General features: G+C 39.3%; 2 protein-coding genes across 6 annotated transcripts in view; one reads left to right on the plus strand and one right to left on the minus strand.

The window, feature by feature from the left end:
• The window catches only part of KCTD18 (potassium channel tetramerization domain containing 18), a 29354-nt gene extending 17416 nt beyond the window's left edge, over nucleotides 1–11938 (minus strand). Inside the window, exons 1-5 of the mRNA XM_082467214.1 lie at nucleotides 11788–11938; nucleotides 9179–9414; nucleotides 7390–7601; nucleotides 1718–1911; nucleotides 519–613 (exon numbers count right to left, since the gene is read on the minus strand). Coding sequence (XP_082323340.1) covers nucleotides 519–613; nucleotides 1718–1911; nucleotides 7390–7601; nucleotides 9179–9338 — 661 coding nt within the window. The 5' untranslated portion in view covers nucleotides 9339–9414; nucleotides 11788–11938. The remainder of the gene's footprint in view (nucleotides 1–518; nucleotides 614–1717; nucleotides 1912–7389; nucleotides 7602–9178; nucleotides 9415–11787) is intronic.
• Nucleotides 11939–12016: 78 nt separating this feature from the next.
• The window catches only part of LOC309663244 (aldehyde oxidase 1), a 121972-nt gene continuing 110528 nt past the window's right edge, over nucleotides 12017–23460 (plus strand). For 3 of the 5 annotated variants that reach the window (XR_014265172.1, XM_082466860.1, XM_082466861.1), the window contains exon 1: nucleotides 12018–12199. Coding sequence is in view for 3 of the 5 variants with exons in the window: in XM_082466860.1 (XP_082322986.1) it covers nucleotides 12064–12199 (136 nt within the window). In the remaining 2 variants the exon portion in view is untranslated. Of the gene's footprint in view, nucleotides 12200–23460 lie in introns of all 5 variants that reach the window. The other 2 variants (XR_014265171.1, XM_082466862.1) reach the window with 1 other exon arrangement.

Genomic DNA, 23460 nt, shown 5'->3' on the forward strand with positions numbered 1-23460 from the left:
GCAGCGAGCGGGGGCTACTCTTCGTTGTAGTACGCGGGCTTCTCATTGTAGTGGCTTCTCTTGTTGCAGAGCACGGGCTCTAGGCGCGTGGGCGTCAGTAGTTGTGGCACACGGGCTCTAGAGCGCAGGCTCAGTAGTTGCAGTGCACGGGCTTAGTTGCTCTGTGGTATGTGGGATCTTCCTGGACCAGGGCTCGAACCCGTGTCCCCTGCATTGGCAGGCGGATTCTTAACCACTGCACCACCAGGGAAGCCCCAGAAACTCTTTTTAAATTGAACTAAATAAGCGTAACAAAAGTGTATTTTAGGTTACTGTATTATAGATTATTAATAATATCTAGCAACTCATGGGGTTTAAAAATTTGTAAGTAAACTGCCTCAGTGTTACTATAAGGTGACAACTACCTGGACCCACACCAAAAACATTTTCTCAAAAAAAGAAATGCTGTATTTGAACTTGCTTTGTCTTATTAAGGAAAAGTCTACCTTCCGCCATGAAATGAAAGAATTGTACTGTACCTTTTCCTTCCCAGGCATCAAAGGCATCCATCATTTTCTTCAATTCTGCTACTGAATAATAGCTCCAAATATACTGAACATTATTTCCTGCCTCCCTAGAAATATTACAAAAGGTAATGAAAATATACTACCTAGGTATGAATGTGTATACATATACACAGCTAACAGATACTCAATAAGTGCTTGTTAACTAAGGAAAAAAAATATGTAGGTAATGAGTAGTTGTTCCTCTGTGATCCTTAAGCATATACATATGTATATATATGTATATATATATTCTATATACGACATACTAGATGAGCGTAATATACTATACTTACGTACTAACCTACATTTGATCTCTTTTTTACTGCAGTAAAGTATTTGTTAATTCCACAATATAAACTGTGCAGACAAATCAACAAATCTTTAAAATAAGTTTTCTTTAAAAAAATCACCTAACTCCAGTAAAGTTAGAAAAGGTTCAACTTTGACTAAAACTTTCCTAGCACTATGTCAGGCACTTATATATCATATAAAAACATCCCTGCCTGTAAAGAATTCAGAAAATGATAACATATTAATTATCTAAACAGCAAGCTCATGTGGTCATGCATTAGTCACTGACATGTGACCCAATCCAATCTCCCAGAGAATTAAAAAACAAATTTTGCTAAGTGAATTGACTAGTATAAATGAGATTACAGGGAAAATATTAACAGAATAACCCTTAAGAATTTAACATGTTCAAGGCATAGAATTTTAAAGTTGGGAGGGACCAGATGAAAAGTCTTTCAGCATTTCTCAAACCAGGACACCAAGACACAGGCCAGTCCTGGGTCCCTCAGCGGGCCTGCTGACTTCTAGGCCAGGCTTCTGTCCCTGGACTACAGTGGAGGGGAGATACCCAGGCATGTGGCTTTTCTTTTCTTTCTTTCTTTTCTCTTTTTATAATGCCTCTCAAGGGATTCTGATGACCACTCCCAGTTGAGAACCACTGTACTAGACCAAGTAGATGGCCTATTGCTTATACAGATGTGAAATGGTCTGAATTACAACCTCCTCATGAAACAGGCCTATCTCGACATCTATGAGATTCACTCTGTCTGTTGAGAGGTACTGGCTTCTTTCCTAGTCAACCACATATTCCATTCAATAACACCTCTTAGAAGAGACCAAAACTTTATGTTGTTCCTTTTCATACTTAAACACAGACATACCTTTTAAAAATGCTTTTACTGTGAATTCTTCCTCCCAGCTGCTTATCAATTGCATCTGTTCCATCAGTTTTTGTAGAATATACACCAATAATTCTACTCTCACAGCTTGCACCAGATGTGTTAAGATAGTGGAGAACCCAAACTGTTGGTTTATTGCAAACTAAACCATACGAATCACAGAAGTCTGTTAAAGCCTGGGGCAAAAAAATATATAAAATTTGAATTTAATTCTGGAGTAAAGTAAAAATGAATTTGCTCTATTACTTTCACGTAAAGCTGTAATTTCAGTTGGTCATAAGGGAAATAAAAAGATTATATATCTCAGCCTACTGTTTATGCCTTTAAAAACCAAACCATTTGTTGAATTTGGGGTATTGGGGGAGGTGGGGCAAATCACCACCCAAAAACCCAAAACCTTTTCAGCTAGAGAATCTTTTTCCACATGGAAATTATATTTTACTTCCTCTTCCTTTAGACTCACTACCAACATCATTTTAAAATCTTCATATAATAAGTAAAAGTTAAAATTCTTTCTTTTCCCCCTGATTTTCCATTTGACTCAATCTTCCTTTTACCTCCTACTGACTTGCCCCATGGTTGATGCTTATTCTTAACTCCAAATCCAATCATGGATTAACCAGATTAACTTGTTCTTTTACACTGAAAGATATGAATATATGAACTCAATATATACTGTCTGAACTCATTTGGCATTTATCCACCTTTTCACTCAATCACTTGAATACTAAGTACCTATGTGTGAATACTAAGCACTGTCTGAGGCCTTGGAGACATAATGGTGAGCAGGAGACAGAGTCCCTCCTTGAGTTTATAGCTGATGCAGAAGACAGACATTAAATAAGCCATCAGCACACAGTGTAAGAAGTGCTACCAGGTAAGCCTACGAGGTGCTAAGGGGCACAGAGGAAGAGGGCTTCACCCAGTGGAGTGGTACAGGCCTTCCCTGGGAGAAATGGCATTATTGCTGTGAGCTCTCTGAGGCTAGGCACTCTTTTCTGTTTTGTTTTGTATCGCAAGTGCCTAGAAAAGTACCTGATACAAAGGAGATGCTTAATATTTACTGACTCAGTGAAGGAAAAGAGGACCCTAACATGTGTTGCATTTTCATTTAATATTGCCATCTAACTCCTGTATTGGCTTTTATCTTCACTTGCACATCTATGAAAATCACCAACAACATTATAAACCATTCAAGGGCAAAAACTGCATGTCATATTTCTTTGTGTCCCACACAGTCCCTAGAACAGGGTCTTATATGTCAAAAACATTTGAAATAAATAGGAGTTGGCTGGCAGAATGAATGTTTGCATGCTATGTCTGTCGTGCATACAAACCAAGAATGAAAGACTATAAAGGTGAATGTTAATCTGTCCCAACTTTCCAGTTCGGCTTTTTTAGCCCCACTCTGCAGATATGGCAAACAGCACCAAAAGACTGTTCGACAACTCAGTTTATAAATAATTCCAATAGCAGAACCCATACAACCATGCGAATTCCCGAAGGGAATCTGGAACCAAATCAACTTTCTCTTCATGCTGCACTCCTAATAACCATACTGTCAGCTTGCTCTCCTAAACACTGACATCCAACTCAAAGAATTCAAACCAATTCAGACCACTTTTCACTATGAACAATTACCTAGGAAAAATATTTTTCTTAGATGATCAAAAGTGCTAATTAATAGCAAATATAATACTTATCAATAAGACAAAAACAGATGAAGCTGTTCAAGTCATGTACAGACATTTCAAATGTGATTTAAAACAGAAGCATCTTAAAAAAGATTTACTGATCTCAAGGTGAACTAATCAAACTGATGTTTTAACTTAGTAACAAACTGCTACACTCACTAAATCAGGTAAGGGATTTTATACAATTTTTATTTATCATGACCATCCTTTTAAAATATCACTTCAGTAAATGAATTAATCCCACTATACCCTCACATACTACAGTACTACTCTTAATTTAAGAAGAACTTCAAGAGCCGAAGAGTTCTATTTAAAAAAGCCATGAAAAAATATTAAACCAAAAAAAAAAAAAGTATTAAACCTTCAATGAGGAATAAAAACTTCATAAACTTTTGAGTGGCATGGTAATACACTTTCCTAGAATAGAATTTTGGCCTTAAAAAATGAGTAGTGGTAATTAAGAAACATGTCTTCAAAAACTGTAAGAAGTAACAATACATTACTAAATAACCAAGAGATCACTGAAGAAATCAAAGAGGAAATCAGAAAATACCTAGAGAAAAGTGACAATGAAAACATGATGATCCAAAACCTATGGGATGCAGCAAAAGCAGTTCTAAGAGGGAAGTTTATAGCAGTACAATCCTACATCAAGAAACAACAAACATCTCAAATAAACAATCTAACATTGCACCTAAAGGAACTAGAGAAAGAAGAACAAACAAAACCCAAAGTTAGTAGAAGGAAAGAAATCATAAAGATCAGAGCAGAAATAAATGAAATAGAAACAAAGAAAACAATAGCAAAGATGAATAAAACTAAAAGCTGGTTCTTTAAAAAGATAAACAAAATTGATAAACCTTTAGCCAGACTCATCAAGAAAAAGAGGGAGAGGACTCAAATCAATAAAATTAGAAATGAAAAAGGAGAAGTTACAACAGACACTGCAGAAATACAAAGCATCCTAAGAGACTACTACAAGCAACTTTATGCCAATAAAATGGATAACCTGGAAGAAATGGACAAATTCTTAGAAAGGTATAACCTTCCAAGACTGAACCAGGAAGAAATAGAAAATATGAACAGACCAATCAAAGTCATGAAATTGAAACTGTGATTAAAAATCTTCCAACAAACAAAAGTCCAGGACCAGATGGCTTCACAGGTGATTCTATAAAACATTTAGAGAAGAGCTAACACCCATCCTTCTCAAACTCTTCCAAAAAATTGCAGAGGAAGGAACACTCCCAAACTCATTCTATGATGCCACCATCACCCTGATACCAAAACCAGACAAAGATACTACAAAAAAAGAAAACTACAGACCAACATCACTGACGAATATAGATGCAAAAATCCTGAACAAAATACTAGCAAACAGAATCCAACAACACATTAAAAGGATCATACACCATGATCAAGTGGGATTGATCCCAGGGATGCAAGGATTCTTCAATATACGTAAATCAATCAATGTGATACACTATATTAACAAACTGAAGAATAAAAACCATATGATCATCTCAAAAGATACAGAAAAAGCTTTTGACAAAATTCAACACCCATTTACGATAAAAACTCTCCAGAAAGTGGGCATAGAGGGAACCTACCTCAACATAATAAAGGCCATATACGACAAACCCACAGCAAACATCATTCTCAATGGTGAAAAACTGAAAGCATCTCCTCTAAGATCAGGAACAAGACAAGGATGTCCACGCTCACCACTATTATTCAACATAGTTTTGGAAGTCCTACCCATGGCAATCAGAGAAGAAAAAGAAATAAAAGGAATACAAGTTGGAAAAGAAGAAGTAAAACTGTCACTGTTTGCAGATGGCATGATACTATACATAGAGGATCCTAAAGATGCCACCAGAAAACTACTAGAGCTAATCAATGAATTTGGTAATGTTGCAGGATACGAAATTAATGCACAGAAATCTCTTGCATTCCTATACACTAATGATGAAAAATCTGAAAGAGAAATTAAGGAAACACTCCCATTTACCACTGCAACAAAAATAATAAAATACCTAGGAATAAACCTACGTATGGAGCCGAAGACCTGTATGCAGAAAACTATGGGACACTGATAAAAGAAATTAAAGATGATATAAACAGATGGAGAGATATACCATGTTCTTGGATTGGAAGAATCAATATTGTGGAAATGACTACACTACCCAAAGCAATCTACAGACTCAAGGCATTCCCTATCAAATTACCAATGGCATCTTTTACAGAACTAGAACAAAAAATCTTAAAATTTGTATGGAGACACAAAAGACCCCGAATAGCCAAAGCGGTCTTGAGGGAAAAAAACGGAGCTGGAGGAATCAGACTCCCTGACTTCAGACTATACTACAAAGCTACAGTCATCAAGACAATATGGTACTGGCACAAAAACAGAAATATAGATCAATGGAACAGGATAGAAAGCCCAGAGATAAATCCACGCACCTATGGTCAACTCATCTATGACAAAGGAGGCGAGGATATACAATGGAGAAAAGACAGTCTCTTCAATAAGTGGTGCTGGGAAAACTGGACAGCTATACGTAAAAGAATGAAATTAGAACACTCCCTAACACCATACACAAACATAAACTCAAAATGGATTAGAGACCTAAATGTAAGACTATAAAACCCTTAGAGGAAAACATAGGAAGAACACTCTTTGACATAAATCACAGCAAGATCTTTTTTGATCCACCTCCTAGAGTAATGGAAATAAAAACAAAAATAAACATATGGGACCTAGTGAAACTTAAAAGCTTTTGCACAACAGAGGAAACTACAAACAAGACGAAAAGACAACCCTCAGAAAGGGAGAGTATTTGCAAACGAATCAACGGACAAAGGATTAATCTCCAAAATATACAAACAGCTCGTGCAGCTCAATATTAAAAAAACAAACAACCCAATCCAAAAACGGCAGAAGACCTAAATAGACATTTCTCCAGAGAAGACATACAGATGGCCAAGAAGCACATGAAAAGCTGCTCAACGTCACTAATTATTAGAGAAATGCAAATCAAAAATACAATGAGGTATCACCTCACACCAGTTAGAATGGGCATCATCAGAAAATCTACAGACAACAGATGCTGGAGAGGGTGTGGAGAAAAGGGAACCCTCTTGCACTGTTGGTGGGAATGTAAATTGACACAGGCACAATGGAGAGCAGTATAGAGGTTCCTTAAAGAACTAAAAATAGAACTACCATACGACCCAGCAATCCACTACTGGGCATATACCCAGAGAAAACCATAATTCAAAAAGACACATGCACCCCAATGTTCATTGCAGCACTATTTACAATAGCCAGGACATGGAAGCAACCTAAATGCCCATCGACAGACGAATGGATAAAGAAGATGTGGTACTTATATACAATGGAATATTACTCAGCCATAAAAAGGAACGAAACTGAGTCATTTGTAGAGACGTGGATGGATCTAGAGACTGTCATACAGAGTGAAGTAAGTCAGAAAGAGAAAAACAAATATCATATATTAACGCATATACGTGGAACCTAGAAAAATGGTACAGATGAACTGGTCTGCAGGGCAGAAATAGAGACACAGATGTAGAGAACAAACGTATGGACACCAAGGGGGGAAAGTGGCAGGGGGTGGTGGTGGTGGTGGGATGAATTGGGAGATTGGGATTGACATATATACACTAATATGTATAAAATGAATAATAAGAACCTGCTGTATAAAAAAATAAAATAAAATAAAATTCAAAAATTCAAAACAAACAAAACAAAACAAATAAAGGTATATAATACAGTTAAAAAAAATTGTAAGAAGTAAAACAGTCTCATTTTGGTTTATGTTACAACATGGGCTATACAAAATAACATACATTGCTTTGTGCATAATAAATGTATAATAAATGAATATTAGATAAACATTCATACATATATTGTAAAACTTAAGAAAATGCCAAGACCTTTTTAAGTTCTATATTTGACCTTAAAGAATATGTCTCCATTTCATTGGCCAAGTGGTCAGACAGGCTGTACGGATAAGGGATGCCAAAGTAATCAGCCTCTTCCTGCAGAGCAATGAGGGTTTGCTCCTCTGTGGGAATGTGAACTTCTCCATGAAGATAATCCAAAAGGTATTTAAATAGATGTCCATCACGGTCAATAACACAAGCCCCTAGAAAATATTCAGTTCAAAAATGATTGAATAGATACACATGACCACGGTAAAATTTCAACATGTCAAACTAGAATTAGACTGAAGATCTCTACAATTAGAAATGTTTCTTTCTCAAAAGAAAGTTAATATCTGGTGTTCAAATAGGTTTAGTCAAATTTGGGGAGCCTCTGTATTCTCACCTACAAGGAAAACATATTCTGAGTTCCATTAGAAATCTTGGATGCAAGGACTATATTCCCACTATGGCCTCTGCAAAAGCCATGGACACCTTAGACTGCTGGTAGAAACAGAAGCTTACCCCTAATCTCAACCCAGCTGGGCCAGGAAAGGTGTATGGAGTTCCTCCCTAATGAGGGTATAATGGGGTCCAGCATTTGTATGTCAGTGACCCTACAAGTCGACCTGTAGTGTTGCCAACAAATAAACCCTGGGTTCCTAGCTCTGCATGCCATTTGTTCAGACATATTAGGTTAGTTCCTTTGTATGAAACTTTAGAAAAGAAATGCTATACTGGTACTACTTTATGATAAAAGACTTTTTGTAGACAATTCAGCAGAATTAAAAAAACAAAAAAAACACTTCTGTGTGAGGTTACTCAATGATTTCCTTCCTCCCTTGATTAGTTTAAGAAGGGATTAAGAAGGTGAAAACTTAGGGGCAGAGGAAACAACTCAGTCCCTGCTTACCACCTTTACACCAACAAACTTTCTGTCCGGATAGACATCAAGTCCTGGGCACCAGACATCAGTGAGTTTTCCATTCTTCCAACTGCCATTCATCTGGCAAAGCAATCTCTCCAGACCCAGGGTTACTAACAGCCCCTCGTGCTCTGAGCTCCTCAATCCCTTTTTTCTAACACAGAAGCAAGAGTGGGTTCTACGAGCCCCAGAACGCCTAAGATGTACAAAAAGCCTTACTTGCCCTGCTGAAGTTTCTTTACCACCAGTAGTAGGTTCAGTGAACCCCAGAGCACTCAAAGCAGAGAGTGGCCCCAGGACCCTAACCCTTGTATTTTACAGTTTCTTCTGAAACACCAATTTTCAGTCCTGGGTGACTGACGGTATCACTCAACTGATGTTTTCTTAGGCATACACATCTGCCCACACAAGGCTCTGCAGCTGGACTAGGTGTGAGTTTAACACTAATTCTACACTGACAGTACCTGCCCTGTCAGCTATGAATGAGGGCAGCTCCTTTCTCCAGAGAAATACATTTTTTAACTTGAAGAACACAGAGAGAAGCTAATGTATTTAATCAGGCTCAATACCTTTACCCATTGAGTTGTATGAATGGGACAACTTTCGAAATATGATTAATCCCCATAATTAGGTGATGGTTGGCCTTTACACACATTCACTTTTTTGTCAACTTTTAGCGACAGCATCACAGATTCTAGAAACTGGTATTTAATTTCTCCATGTACTTAATGAATCTCCGTACAGTCCCAATGATCTCAGTAATTAACATACTAAGCTAATACATTCTGTTGTAATTAGAAAAATGAAAGGGAATTTAAACTAGACTCCTATTTTAATGAATATTCATGATAATGCTTACAGACTTTAGATATTTACCTGATTCATCTGTTTTTAGAGGAAAACGACCACTGAACATGGATGCCAGCATTGAGTCCTTAAAGCGGCACAAGGACTCCCGCCTGGCTGCGTAAATACAGCCACCCACGTTCAGTCGAAGAATATCCAACACCTCTTCTTCTGCCTTGTGACCTTCCATTGTTCTCTCCAACACCTGAAGTTTTGCCTCGAAACACTTTCAGAAACTGCAAAACAACGGTGGTCACAGTACCCCTCTGTAAAAACAAAGGACAATCACCATTGACATTTCCAACAATACATGAAATAGGTAATAAAAATAAATACATTCTAAAGTGGTTTAAAACAAATTCCTCAGCACTGGCAATACTGAATCGAAGGATTTAATGTAACACAAAAGAAGTTTGAGATATGCTGAGAAGCTGGAAAACTCTGGCTCAGAGGATTTGTAAATGATAATGAAGTATTACCAACCAAATCAGAGCTGTTGAAATGACTGTTTAAAGAATTAAACAAGATAATGCATTGTCTGTTACCTATAAAGCAAAGGTGAGGTGTGCTTATGATCTTCAGTATTCACATATCTTTTTAAACTACAGTAAGTCTGAGGGAGCTGTGTAGACTTGCAGAGGGGATCAGCATGTAGCATGGTATCAGGCTATTAGGCTCTACCACTTACTAGCCTGGGACCTTGGGCAAATACTTATCCTCCTCTGCCTGTTTCCCCATCTCTAAATTGGAGGGAAGGATGATGCCTACCTCAAAGGACTATCAGAGGAGTAATTGACAGAAAATATTAAAAGCATATAGAACAGTCTCTGGCTCAGAGTAAGTACTCAATAAATGATAAATATTACCTATAATAATATAAAAATTTACAAGAGGGTATATACTGAAGGACTTTATATTGGCTCTGGAGAGTTAAGGAAACATAAGAGCAGAAATTATTAACAACGGTAATTGTAATTCTTAAGTTAGGTAACTAAGGAATATATAATTTATCAACTGAGATCAGAATTCCATGTATACCCAAAGCCAAACTGGTCCAGAAGAACAACAAATGACATCTCTAAATCATCTGGCTTCTTCCCTCTGAAACAGCTGAACCTTTAGAGACATTTTAAGGATCTTATTTCTTAATCCATTCTGGAGATAGATGAACCACAGCTGACTGTGGCACTCCTACAGAACCTAAAACAATACCCTGAGGAAAAATGTACTCCCAGTGTATCTTCACGTTTCATGGCTACCAATAGGCTCAACTACATCCATGGCCGTTCACTTTGCCATCAACTTTGAGCATCCTTTCACAGACGCTTCAATTTAGCCAGTTTCCAATAAGAGAAGGAGACCATTAGAGTCTGAGGAACACCATGTGTGTGGAACACAGTAGACAGAAACTATTATGGGCCAACAGTCCAGCCTTCAAAATCCACTTATCAATGTGACTTCCTACACTGCCTAAAAGTCCAAGGAGCAATCCAACAATGAACCATGTGAAAGAACCACTTCTGAGGCCTGGAATGGAACTGGTTCATGCTGTCCCTGTTGCCAGCTCCCTGGAATCCTATCTATTCTTCAAAGCTGCAGGCAAACCTCACTGCTTACATGACCTTCCCAAGCACCCCCAGTTAGAATCCTTGCACAGTTCTCCCAGATATACTTTGTACCCCTGTCCACATATTATTCCACTTGACTCATCCCTAGTTTGGGGGACTATAAGTTGCATCCCCCTTAACAATTCCCATTTACTGAATGCTACGTGCCAGCCACTGCAGGAGACACTTGACAGACATCACCTCATTCACACAAAAGCCCTACTGGGTAGGAGTTACTGACAGGTGAGGACACTGGAGAAAGAAATAGTAACGTGTGCAGGGTCTACACTAGGGCTGCCCTGCCGTAAGTGGTGGAGTCAGCCCCAATCCAGGTCAGCAGGACCAACTCCAAGTTCTTCCAGCTGCACCCCACACCGACTCCTTCAGCACTGTTTCTCTCCTAAGGCTCCCGACCTGGGCCCTTCACTCACTAAGCGTCTGTCCGTCTGAAGACTCCTGTGGATGGCAATAGGAACACAGCAGCACCCTGGGCGCAAGGATTCAAGAGATACCCCTAAGGCAGAGGACCATCACCATTTCAAGGCCCGTCACAGGGCCCCACCTTCAAATGCACCCACTTGCACTCCCTGCTGGGTCGAAAGTGCCCAGCCCTCTGAGGTAGCGTGCCCAGACTGCGGTTCCGTGACCACCCGCATCAAAACCATCAGGGACACTTGCTGAAAATGCAGATTCCCGGACCACGACATAGACTCCGATTCAGAAAGTCTTAGGTGGGGTCGGGAGTCCCCCCCGCGGGCCCTACTTTGAGAAACGCTCAAGGGACTCGAACTCCTCCCACGACGCGGGACGAAAGGGGAGGGGCTGGGACACCACAAAGCCCCGCGGGGGTCTCCCCGCGGTCCGGGGATCCCGAATCGGCCCGAAGCCCGAGCCTGCAGCCCCGGGCGCCCGTGTTATCAGCGCGGCCCGGGCCCTTCATCAGGGCGCCCTGCCGCCTCCCGGGCCCGCGGCCCACCCGGCGCCCAACTCCTCCGCACGGGATGGGCGGGGTAGGCGGCCTCCCCGACTGACCTGCGGCCCGCCCGGCCCTTGGCGAGGCCGCCGGACGCCACGGGGCCCGACACGGAAGTGAGCGCTTCCCCGGCTGCTCGGCAACTCGTGTAGCAGCGCGGCCCCAGTACCGCCCCCGTGCGTCTCAGGCTGGCGGCGACAGCCGGGAGAGCAAGGCCCCACCCCGGACATGCCTCGGACACGCCCCTCCAGAGCCCCGCCCACGGGCTGGTTCCCCCACCTCCGGCCGCCGCCGCCTGCTTCGGGGAGGGCGCGAGGTCTGGCAGTCTCGGTACCATGCCGGGAAAGGAGACGTCACGCAGAGAGACGCAGGCTGAGTCCCCGAGGGACGGTCTTGTCCGTTCAGAGGCGGCTTTTACACATGAAGAAAACAACACCGAAGTTGCGATCGTCCAGGGTCAGTTAATAAGCGGTAAGTGTTAGGATCAGTTAGGTCTTTTCACTTCTAGATGAGGGAGGGCCCTTCCCTCCAAACTGGGTTGCTCAATGCCAAGAGTCATTCATATATTGCACTTGAATGTTTGTGCATTTGGATAGTGTTTGTGGCTTACAAAGCTGTTTCACACAGAGCATTCTCGTTTTATTTAGTCTGTGTGACAGCCCTATATTTTCATTCCTGTTACAGCAGGGAAAATTGAGGCAGGAGCAAACATTTATTGAATACTTCTGTACCCCTGAGATTCTGCTAAATGCTTTGCGTGCACTAATTTCCTCTTAACAGTAACCCCAAGAGTTCTTTTGGTTTCCAGCTGCAGCCTACCTTGTGCAAGAGACTTTGCTCGGTATTTCAAAATGAATGAAACACAGTCCTATTCTCAAGGTACTCTCCCAGACTCAATAATAATTGGTTCCCAATTTTTCTCACTGTGTCTTAGAAGGGAATAAGCCAATGAGAGGTAAGCCCACCTACCCCCTCAGATATTGATAGTACCCAGGAGAGGAGGAAGGTTTATTCAACCTACAATTATTGAGCACTAGCTATGGACCAGACACTGGGAGTGGAGGACTGAACAAGACAATCAATGTCCCTGACCTAATGTCCCATGGCATTTCCATTCTAGTGCAGCAGTCAGAAGACTTTGTCTGTAAATATTTTAGGCTTTGTGGGCCATACATAACTACTTAACTTTGCTGTTGTAGTGTTAAAGCAGCCATAGATAATACATAAACGAATGAGAGTGACTACGTTCTAACTTTATTTATGGATACTGAAATTTGAATTTCATATAATTTTCATGTGTCATGAAATATTCTTAAATATTTCAAACACTTAAATATGTAAAAACCATTCTTAGAGCGTGGGCCACCCGTGGATCATAATCTGCCTACTCCTGTTCAAGTGGGAGAAACAGACACTAAGCAAAATAGTTACAGACAGTGATAACCACTTGGGAGGAAATAGGATAATGTTGGATGGAGATGATGGCTTGGGAGAAGTTCTCACTGATGAGGGGACATTTAAGTGGAGCACTAAGGATGAGAATGAGCCTATCCTCCGAAGAGATGGGGGAAGCATATTTTAGGAAGAAGGGAGACCAAGTGGAAAGGCCCTGAGGCAGGAAAGGACTTGACAGTTTGTAGGAAGGGAAAGGACACTAGTATATCTGGAGCTTGGTGAGCATGGGGACCAGGGGGAAGGTGATAAGAGATGAAGCTGAGAAGAGAGGCAGGAACCAGCTTTTAAAGCACCTTGTGGCATAAGTAGTTTAAATTTTACTCTAAGCATATGGGAAACCATTAAAAGGTTTTAAGCAGTGAAATGGCATGATCGATTTAATATTTTTAAAAACTCACTCTGGCTACTGTGATGAGAATGGATTGAAAAGGCATAAAATGAATGTAGGCAGCTGTTGCAGGAATCCAGGGGACAAATGGCATAGCTTCTACTCAAGTGGTGATGGTGATAGAGAGAAGTGGATGAGTGCAAGAAATGTATTTAGGAAATAGAAACGACATTAAATTTGCTGATGATCAACTATGATGTGTTAGTTCAGGTTCTTTGTGAAGTGGACAGGAAGATCAGATTAAACCTGCAAAAAGTTTATTGGGGGAGACACCTGTGAGGAAAAAATAGGGAAGGATCTGAAGGGGACTGAGAGAGCCTTTAGACTAGATGCAGATTAGGAAAAGTGGATATGATGCAGTTCAAGAAAGTTTCAGGAAAGCCAATGAGGAGTTTTCAAGCCAATGTCCTCATCAAAGGAGTCTTATGTCTCCTAGGAATAGGCCTGCCTTAGTATCCCTGCCATACTGAGTCACTGGCTGGGAGCAGTCAGTGGGAAGTGCAGCCTGGAACACGGTGATAGATTTCAGAGCACAGTATGTGGAGTACATCAGTCAATAATGCTCCCGGTAATCAGACATCTGAGAGGTACGTTTTCGTGGCTGCCACATATGAAGGAAAGGGGAAATGCAGGATTACGTGTAAATTGTTGGCTGAACAGCTGAATGATGGTGCCATTTACTGAAATGGTGAATTATGGGAGAGATCAGAAGCTGTATTTTAGACTATTAAGACTGAGATGTTAAACAGGCCTACAAAGAGATCAAATAGCCATTGAATGAATCTGGAGCACAGGAGTGAAGTACGGTGGTGCTGAAGGTGTGAATTTGGAAGGCATCAGCATTTAAAGCCATGGAACTGGATGAAATCACCCACATAAAGGGCAGGTAATTAAGAAGAAATAGGATGGAACACTGACTCCAATACTTAGATTTCAGGCTTAGAAGAAAGAGCCAGAGAGCAGGAGAGTATGAAGCTACAGGAACCAAGAAAGTAAAGTGTCATTTATGTCAAATGCTGCTAGGAGATCAAGAGTCCACCAGATATGATAATATAGGAGTTCTTGGTGACCTTGACAAGAGCAGTTTCAGTGCGGTGATAAGGATGCAAGCCCAGAGGAAAGTGGGTTGAAGCGTGAATGTGAGATGGCAGACTGGATATAACTCTGTAGAGAAGAAAGAGAAGGAGAGAAATAGGGCTGTGGTTGAGGTGGGAGACAAAGTCAAGGGATGGAGTTTTAGGATGAGAGTCACTAGAGCAGGCTATGCTGATGGAAATGATCCAATAGGTAGGTAGAGATTGGTGACGCAGTGGAAAAGGGGGGACAACTGAGGGAATGAAATGCTTGAGAAGGCAAAAGCGTCCTGGAGCCAGAGCATGAGGAATTTCTGTTTGACAAGAGCAGGGATAGGAGGTAAAACAGACAAGATAGATTTCAGTTCAGGTAAAGTGGTAGATTTCACAGTGGGAAAATGAGGAAATTCTGATTGAAAGGCTTCTACTTCCTCAATTAAGTCTAAAGCAAGGTCAGAGGCTAAGAGTAAAGGTGATGAGGGGTGGAAGAGGTTTGAGGAAGGAGGATAATGTATGAATTACTTTTCTTGAGAAATTGAAAGGGCAGACTTTCTATAGAAACATGACAGGATTGCTCGGAGAGAACGAGAGCCTGTTTGAAGATTGTAATCATTATACATGGATGGCAAACTAGTCATCCCATTTATGTGACTTTTACCCAGCAACACTCAACAGCTTCAGTGTAGGTGCTGCTGAGGAAGTAGATCATTGGACTCAGCTAAGGTTGAGATTTAATCAAGTGATGTGATACAAGGAGAGAGGGGTGAGAGTTGAGGATGTTTGTAAGTGATTGAGTCCCATGGAGGACCATGGACTCTAAGCTGGATAAGGAGGGAAATAACTATATAACAGTGGTGATGGATAGTGAAAAAGTAGTGAAGTTTATGGATTGGAGATACTCAGAGAAATTGAGGAATTATTTAAATAGGAGTACAAGAGTAAGTGAGGTGGAAGAATTGGAGGCAGTACTCAAAGAATATCACACTTGAATTCAAGATTTTGGAGGTCATTCAATGACCATAATGCCAAGGTTCCAGGCTGAGATGGGGTGGAAGAAAAGTTAATGGAGGTGAGAAGTTTAAGGAATGATTATTATTAGATGAGTTTCCCCATAAATAGCAATGTTCACAAGAGTGGAGCAGGTGTAGAGAGAAAGATGATGAAACAGAAGCTAATGTCATCAATAATGGATGATTAGAAGAATCTTAGCAGACTACATTGCGGAGACAAAGAGAGATACTGTGTCCAGATGGCTACAGTTCAGATCAGCTAGGGCTTAGACAAAGGAAGGAGGAAAAATTGTTTGTTAACAGTGATGGGAGAAGAGAGGACACCAACCCTGGCCCTGAAGTATGTGGGGAGTGGAAGGAAAAGTAGTCACTTCCTGAGGGGGCTACAGACTACAGAGGAAGTAAGTAGGTCCTCTAGGAGCAGAGAACGCGCATTAAAAAAAAAGATGGGGCGTTTAAAAAAGGGAATTTTAAAGGGCTCAGTGGAAGTGTTCGAGAGGAATAGGAAGAATGGGGGATTGGCTCAGAGGGGCAGACATACTGGCAATATGGGACTAGGACCCAGATAACAGTGGACAACTTGAGGGTTTGGAACTATTGGGGTGATTAAGGTAAACAGGGATCTGAGCCATGATGAGAACAGTCCTAGTGTTCTATTAGTGCAAAGTTGAAGCCAAAACCCAGGTATTTAGCTCAGTAGTATTGGGTCACCTCACCCTCTGGCTGCTCCCAATTCTATGGTAAACTGAGTGAATGCACAGGTCTTATAAGGAACCCAAGCATTAAGAAAGCCTTTGGGTGACTATTCCCTCCACCAGCTCTCGCAGAAGTAAAGATAATCCTAACTCTGATGCATAGGAGCTTGAGGGGAAGGGAGATAGGAAGCACCAGATAAATCAGAGCCTGAGTCATAGACCTGATCAGACTCAAGACTACCCTCCTCTTCTGGTTCTTCCTGGAATGGGAAAGATAGAGACTTGTCATGATTGAGGAGGAGTAAATAACTTTATGTTCATCCTTTAGGAAAAGATTCCCAAACCATAAGCAGCCCCCTCCTTCCAACCGAGGACAAGGTATTGGAAAGAGAATGAGGTGTCTGGTTGCGCCTTTACTCACAAAACCTGGATGAGCTGCATTGTTTTTCTTTTAAAAATTCCTTCTGCAGAGTGTTATTTTCCATCAAAATAACACTAGGGGTGGAATTCCTGAGTAGCTAACATAATAGCAGCCATCACAGTGTAAATCTGAATCTCCCAAATCATTCTCCAAAAAGCTGAATACAGAATAGATAACAAATAAAACTGCACAAAACCCATGCCATCTGCATAACTAAGAGAGAATGCCCAAACTTCAAATTATCTGGAAGAAGAAAAATAAAAACCAAATCTTGGCAAGCTGTGTCCCATTCTCCTGCCACAAAAAAAGAAGAAGGCTCTTGGTGGACCTGTGATTGATCTAAGATAACCACGAAAAAGAGAAAGTCTGCTTTTGTGCTAAAATACTGGTAAAGAACCCTCGTAGATCAAAGCACTTACTATGTGTTTTTAAAAATTAAAGCTGCACATAATTCAAGGTGACAGTGTGTGAAAACCATTGCTTCTGGTATCGAAGGGAAAAAAAGGAATGGAGAGGCACCTTTTGGAACTTGGTGAAGAGGAAAAGAAGTAAAAGGAAATTTAGGGTCAAGTAAGAAGAACGAGATCCAAAGCTGTGAAAATATGCAATCTTTAGCCCATATCACTCACACACACACATACATACATACACATAAACACACAAGAATCATCCATTAAGAAAGTATTTCACTGCAGAAGAGGACACCCTTGAACCTGAAATCTTATAAACCATTCAAAAATCTTTGAAATGAATAGATGAAAACAGAGTAAATATACACAAAGCTATTATAAGGAGAAAACAGAAAACAAGACAACTTCAGCTGATAAAAAGTGCTTCCCCCCCAAAAAACTAACCCAAAGCAGAAAAACAAACAAACAAACAAACAAACAAAAAGCTACAGCACAAACTCCAAAGTGAATTAAATATCCACTTTGGGAATATGAAAAACCACCTTGAACCAGAAATTCAAAAATTAAAAAATAGAAACAAACAAAAAAAGAAACAGGAAGAAATGAGAAGGGAATAGGTTGAATCCAGGAAAGAAAATAGGAGAAAAAGACAAAAATTATCACAGAAGTGAAGAATAAATTGCAAAGATTCTGGGGGGAAATAAGATCAAGTGAAAATTTAATAAGGGAAATTGAAAAAAGGCAGAAAAAAACCAAGATAATGAAAATGAGATACAAAGTTAAAAGTAATTAGGATCAGAGAGAAGTGGTAGAAATGAAAGAGAAAGAAGAAAAAACATACAAATAATGGCAGTCCCTAAACTGCCTAAACAAAATGATGAAACAGGACTAATATTTAAAATCCAAAAAATGTTCAGAATGTGAAAGAAGATATATTGATAATTCTATATACCTGTAAATTACATGGGGAAATTAAACCAGAATTGTCAGCTCCCAAACATATGCAAGTAAAGCTATTGGACTTCAAAGATAAAGAAAAAATACCTAAGCCTTCAAACAAAAAAGATAAGAAATTACAAGGACAAGGGAATTAAACTGGGACCAGCCTGCTCAAAAATAACATACAAGAAAGGCAGCAGTGGAATAGCATTTTTTTAAGAACACAAAGAAAAAAAAGTGTAAATCAAGGATATTCAGTCAACCTGTCCTTCAAGTATCAAGGCAATAGAAAATGAGTTTTTAACATGAAAAATTCAGGGAATTTTGTATACATGAGCCTTTCTTGAAGAATCTTTGAAAAAGTGATTTCCATTCAACCAAGTAGCAAAACTTCGTCAAAAGACGTGATGGGGCTTCCCTGGTGGCGCAGTGGTTGGGAGTCTGCCTGCCGGTGCAGGGGACGCGGGTTCGAGCTCTGGTCTGGGAGGATCCCGCATGCCGCAGAGCGGCTGGGCCCGTGAGCCACAGCTGCTGGGCCTGCGCGTCTGGAGCCTGTGCTCCGCAACAAGAGAGGCCGCGACAGTGAGAGGCCCGCGCACCGCGATGAAGAGTGGCCCCCGCTTGCCGCAACTGGAGAAAGCCCTCGTGCAGAGGCGAGGACCCAACACAGCCATAAATAAATTAATTAATTAATTACAAAAAAAAAAAAAAAGACGTGATGGCAATCATTCACTATATTTAATGTAGACCTAAAACTAAAACCAGGTGAGAACAAAGCTCAAAGAATAATGTTATATATAATGCGTAACTGGTTCTAACATAGCAGAAATAATGCAAGTAAAAATGGGAAGAGAGAGAGAGAAAGAGGAAAGTAGAATAAGTTCATTGATTGTGATATAGCAATAGGTGGGGGTTAAAGGATAATATTAAAATTGACAAATCAGATAATAAAAGGTTAAGTTAGAAAGACAACTAAGGGCTTTATAAAAGGTATGAGGACAAAGATAACCACTAGAATAACACTACAAACTTTCCTAAATACAAAAAGAAACTTTAAAAATCAAAAGAACAAGGAAAAAGCATTATGTACAGAAAGAAATGTAACAACTATAGCAATATTAATGTCATTAATATTAGATAAAATAATTTAAACATAAAATGATATGACAGTGGGACTAAATATATGCCATATTAATAAATATGGATAGGTTTAACTTATTAAAAGAAAAAAGATTTTCAATTTGATTCACAAAGAAAGCTGCTGAAAATGAGACATGCCTAAATCAGAATGTCAGAAAGTCAAAAACTAAAAGAATGGGCAAGGTTTACTAGGCAACTGGAAATGGTAAGTAAGTGGAGGTTATGATCCTGATATCAAAGTAGAATTTAAGCCAAAATGCATTAAATTAGACAAAGAAGGACATGTTTTAATGTCCCAATTCACAATGAATATATAACAGTTATAAATTCTATTCACCAAATAACTCAGCAACACATTTATAAAGCAAAAATCATAGGACATGCAAAGAAACATGGAGAGAAATACATTAGTAGCAGGAAACTTTTAATATGCCACTTTCAGTACATGTAGACCAAGTAAACAAAAAATAAGTGAGGGAAAGAAATATAGATGTAAATAGCATAATTAATAAGGTAGATCTTATGGATATTTTTACTTTGGACCCTGAAAGTAGAGAATACAGTAGTAACAGAAGATAAAATGTTTTAGAATTAAGTTATAAAGAAATGTGCAAATCTTATATGAGAAAAATTTTAAAGCACTCCTGAAAGATACAAAAATGGACTTCAAACAAATGAAAGACATTCCTTAATGTCATAAAGATACCAGTTTTATCTAAGTTATTTTATAAATTTAACAAGTACCAATAAGATTTTTATGGAGTTAGACAAGTTGTTATTAAAATTTATATGGAAAAATAAGCATGCAAAAATAGCCAGGAAAACACTGAAAAAGAAAAGTTTATGAGAGATACTAGCCCTACCAGTTGTTAAAATACACTATAAATCTGGTTTGTTTATCTACTCATGGTACTGGTGCATAAATTGACAAATAGACCAGTGTAATAAAATAGGAAGTCCCAGAAATCGATTCAAATACATATGGAAATTTAGTATGTGACAAACATGGTATCTCAAATCACTTGGGAAAAGATGGACATTTTAATAAATACTGGTGGGACAACTGGTTTGCTATTTGGAGAAAGATAAAATTAGAACCAAGTATCACATTATAATCAAGAATAAACTCCAAATGGACCAGGGATATAAATGTCAAAGATGAAACCTTGTAAGTACTAGAAGAAACCATGTATGATTTTCCCTATAGCCTGGATGTAGGAAAAGACTTTCTAACTATGACTTGAAATTCAGATGCAATAAAAAATAAAATTGATACATTTGACTATGTTAAAAAAAAACTTTTGAACAACAAAAAATAAACAATGACAAGAGATAAATTACTAACAGGGAGACAGACAATTTGCACACACCCATTTCTCAAAAATATGAAAATATCTTCAAAAATCACTCATTATAAGTGAAATGCAAATTAAATCTACCCCGATGCTACAACTCCAACAGTATGAAAATTCTATACACAAAGTTAGTCATTGTAGTATTATTTGTAATTGCAAAATATCAGAAAAAAACCTAAATCCCTATACATAGGAGAGTGTGTGAATAAACTGTGGTACATCCATACAGCAGAGTACTCTGAAGGTGTAAAAAGAATGAGGTCATTTTCTGTGAACTAATGTAGAGTGATTTCCAGGATATTTTGTTAAGTGAAAAAGACAAAATGCAAGCGTTTTTATACTATGTCACCTTTTGTGTAAGAAAGAATGGGAAATGAGAAAACATACATTTATCTAATCATTTGTACAAATAGAAACACAAGAAGCATAAACAAGAAACTATTAAGATTAGATACCTATAGCTGGCTAAGTAATGGCCACCAAAAATATCCAGGTCCTAGTCCCTGGAAACTGTGAATGTTACCTTATATGGAAAAAGGATCTTTGTAGATATCATTAAATTAGGTACCTTGAGGGAATTCCCTGGCAGTCCAGTGGTTAAGACTCCACACTTCCACTGCAGGGTGCAAGGGTTCAATCCCTGGTAAGGGAAATAAGGTCCCGCATGCCGTGCTCGGCATGGCCAAAAAATAAATAAATAAACAAATAAATAAGGTATCTTGAGTTGGAGAGATTATCTGGGATTATCAAGGTAGGTCCTAAATGTAATCACAAGTATCCTTATAAGAGGCAGGCAGAGGGAGATTTGACTACAGGCAGATGAGAAAGTCTTGTGATGGAAACAGAGGGAAGCAGAGTCAGAAGATGTTATGCTGTTGGTTCTGAAAATGGAGTTGAGGAATGTAAGGAATGCAGCTCTAGACACTGGAAAAGGCAAGGAAACAGATTCTCCTCTAGAGCTTCCATGGGAGCTTGCTCCTGCTGTCACCTTGATTTTAGCCCCATAAGACTCCTTTCAGACTTCTGGCCTCCAAAACTATCAAAGAATAAATTTCAGTTGTTTTAACTACTAAGTTTGTGGTAATTTGTTACAGCAGCAATAGGAAACTAACACAGGTGGTAAGGAATTAGGAGCGAGAAACAGAAAGAAGAAAGGGAGTGACACTTTTGAATACACCTATTTATAAAGTTCTGGCTTTTGAAACTAGTTAATGTTTCGCATACTAAAACATAAGAAAATAAACATACATGCACATAAAGATAAGGAAAAACTCTAAAACTATATACAAGTAGACCTAAGTAAACCTAACCGTAATTCAAATGAATAGCGTAGTCACGCTGAAGCGAGGGGGAAAACTAATGAATCCAAGTAACTTTAGATCACTGTATTTGATGACATACCCTTAAACTTAAGATTTTAAAAAGAACAGTAGGGCTTCCCTGGTGGCGCAGTGGTTGAGAATCTGCCTGCCAATGCAGGGGACACGGGTTCGAGCCCTGGTCTGGGAGGATCCCACATGCCACGGAGCAGCTGGGCCCATGAGCCACAACTACTGAGCCTGCGCGTCTGGAGCCTGTGCTCCGCAACAGGAGAGGCCATGATAGTGAGAGGCCCGCGCATGGCGATGAAGAGTGGCCCCCGCTTGCCGCAACTAGAGAAAGCCCTCACAGAAACGAAGACCCAACACAGCCAAAAATAAATAAATAAATAAATTTAAAAAGAACAATAAACAAATTTTCAAGTCTAGTTAAGTTTTCACAGAGGTATGGGGTAGCAACTCTGAAGTTACTTTCTATGTATTCTAGGACTGGGCAAAAAGTAAATATATTGTAAATAATAGGAACCAAATTTCTCACTGTTAGAAAAGTAGTTATATACATTAAAAAGGAAAATGCTAGAATGAACCCTATGGTTTTTATTTGGAATGGAAAGTATTGGTGTGAATGTGTGGGTTTTAAAATAGATAATGGATAGACTAGATAGATGGATAGGTGGATAGATAGATAGGAAGAAAGAAATGTGGATATGTTTATAGTCATGCATGTACGTATATACAAATGTATATAGATTTTCAAGCTCTGTCCCCTAAGTGAACCTAGAACCAATGACACCCCAGTAGCAATGGGCATATCAAGTGCCTAGATTTTGGTTTCTAAGCTCATTCTACCCCATTCTCCAGTAAAAGGAAACAGAGCTTCTTGGTGAAATGGTTGGTTGACTGAGGCTGGGACTGAGAAAGTACAAAATGAGGCAGAAATATCCTGCTGTTTCAGAAAGTAAGAGTGTTCAGTGAATGATGGGGACTGTCAAAGGGACACAGGAATCATCTTGAAGGGCTACTGGCCAAATATGGGACCATTGGCTTGTGAAAATTAATTATGATAGTAATAGATTATAATCTATTGAATAAAATAAGAATCCATGAGTCCATACTGATAAATAGTGATAGGTGGTGATAAATACTGATAGATGAGCCCATATTGATGGATGGATAGGTATACAGACAGATAGCGGTGGAAAGGAAATCTCTTGCCAATCAGTAAAAGAAATAATAAAATTAGAAAAATCACCATTTGGCAACTATCACAGAAATACTTGATTCAGGCAAGATACATCAGTAGATGTTAAAACTAGTGAGTGAAAATTTTGATTAGTAGCAGAATAGTTATATACACTCAACACGTCTCCCTACCAGATTCTTATTAATCATAAAGGAAATAATAGCAAGTCTACAGTGGAGAAACCTGGCAGACAGTACTTAAATCAAGTGATCAAGGTAACGTTGCAAACCAACATTATGTGCTCTTGATATATACTGAGAACTCAACATCACTTTCATGGTACT

This window comes from Balaenoptera physalus (genome assembly GCF_965194825.1).
Source record: "Balaenoptera physalus genome assembly, chromosome: 6".
NCBI classification, from domain to species: domain Eukaryota; kingdom Metazoa; phylum Chordata; class Mammalia; order Artiodactyla; family Balaenopteridae; genus Balaenoptera; species Balaenoptera physalus.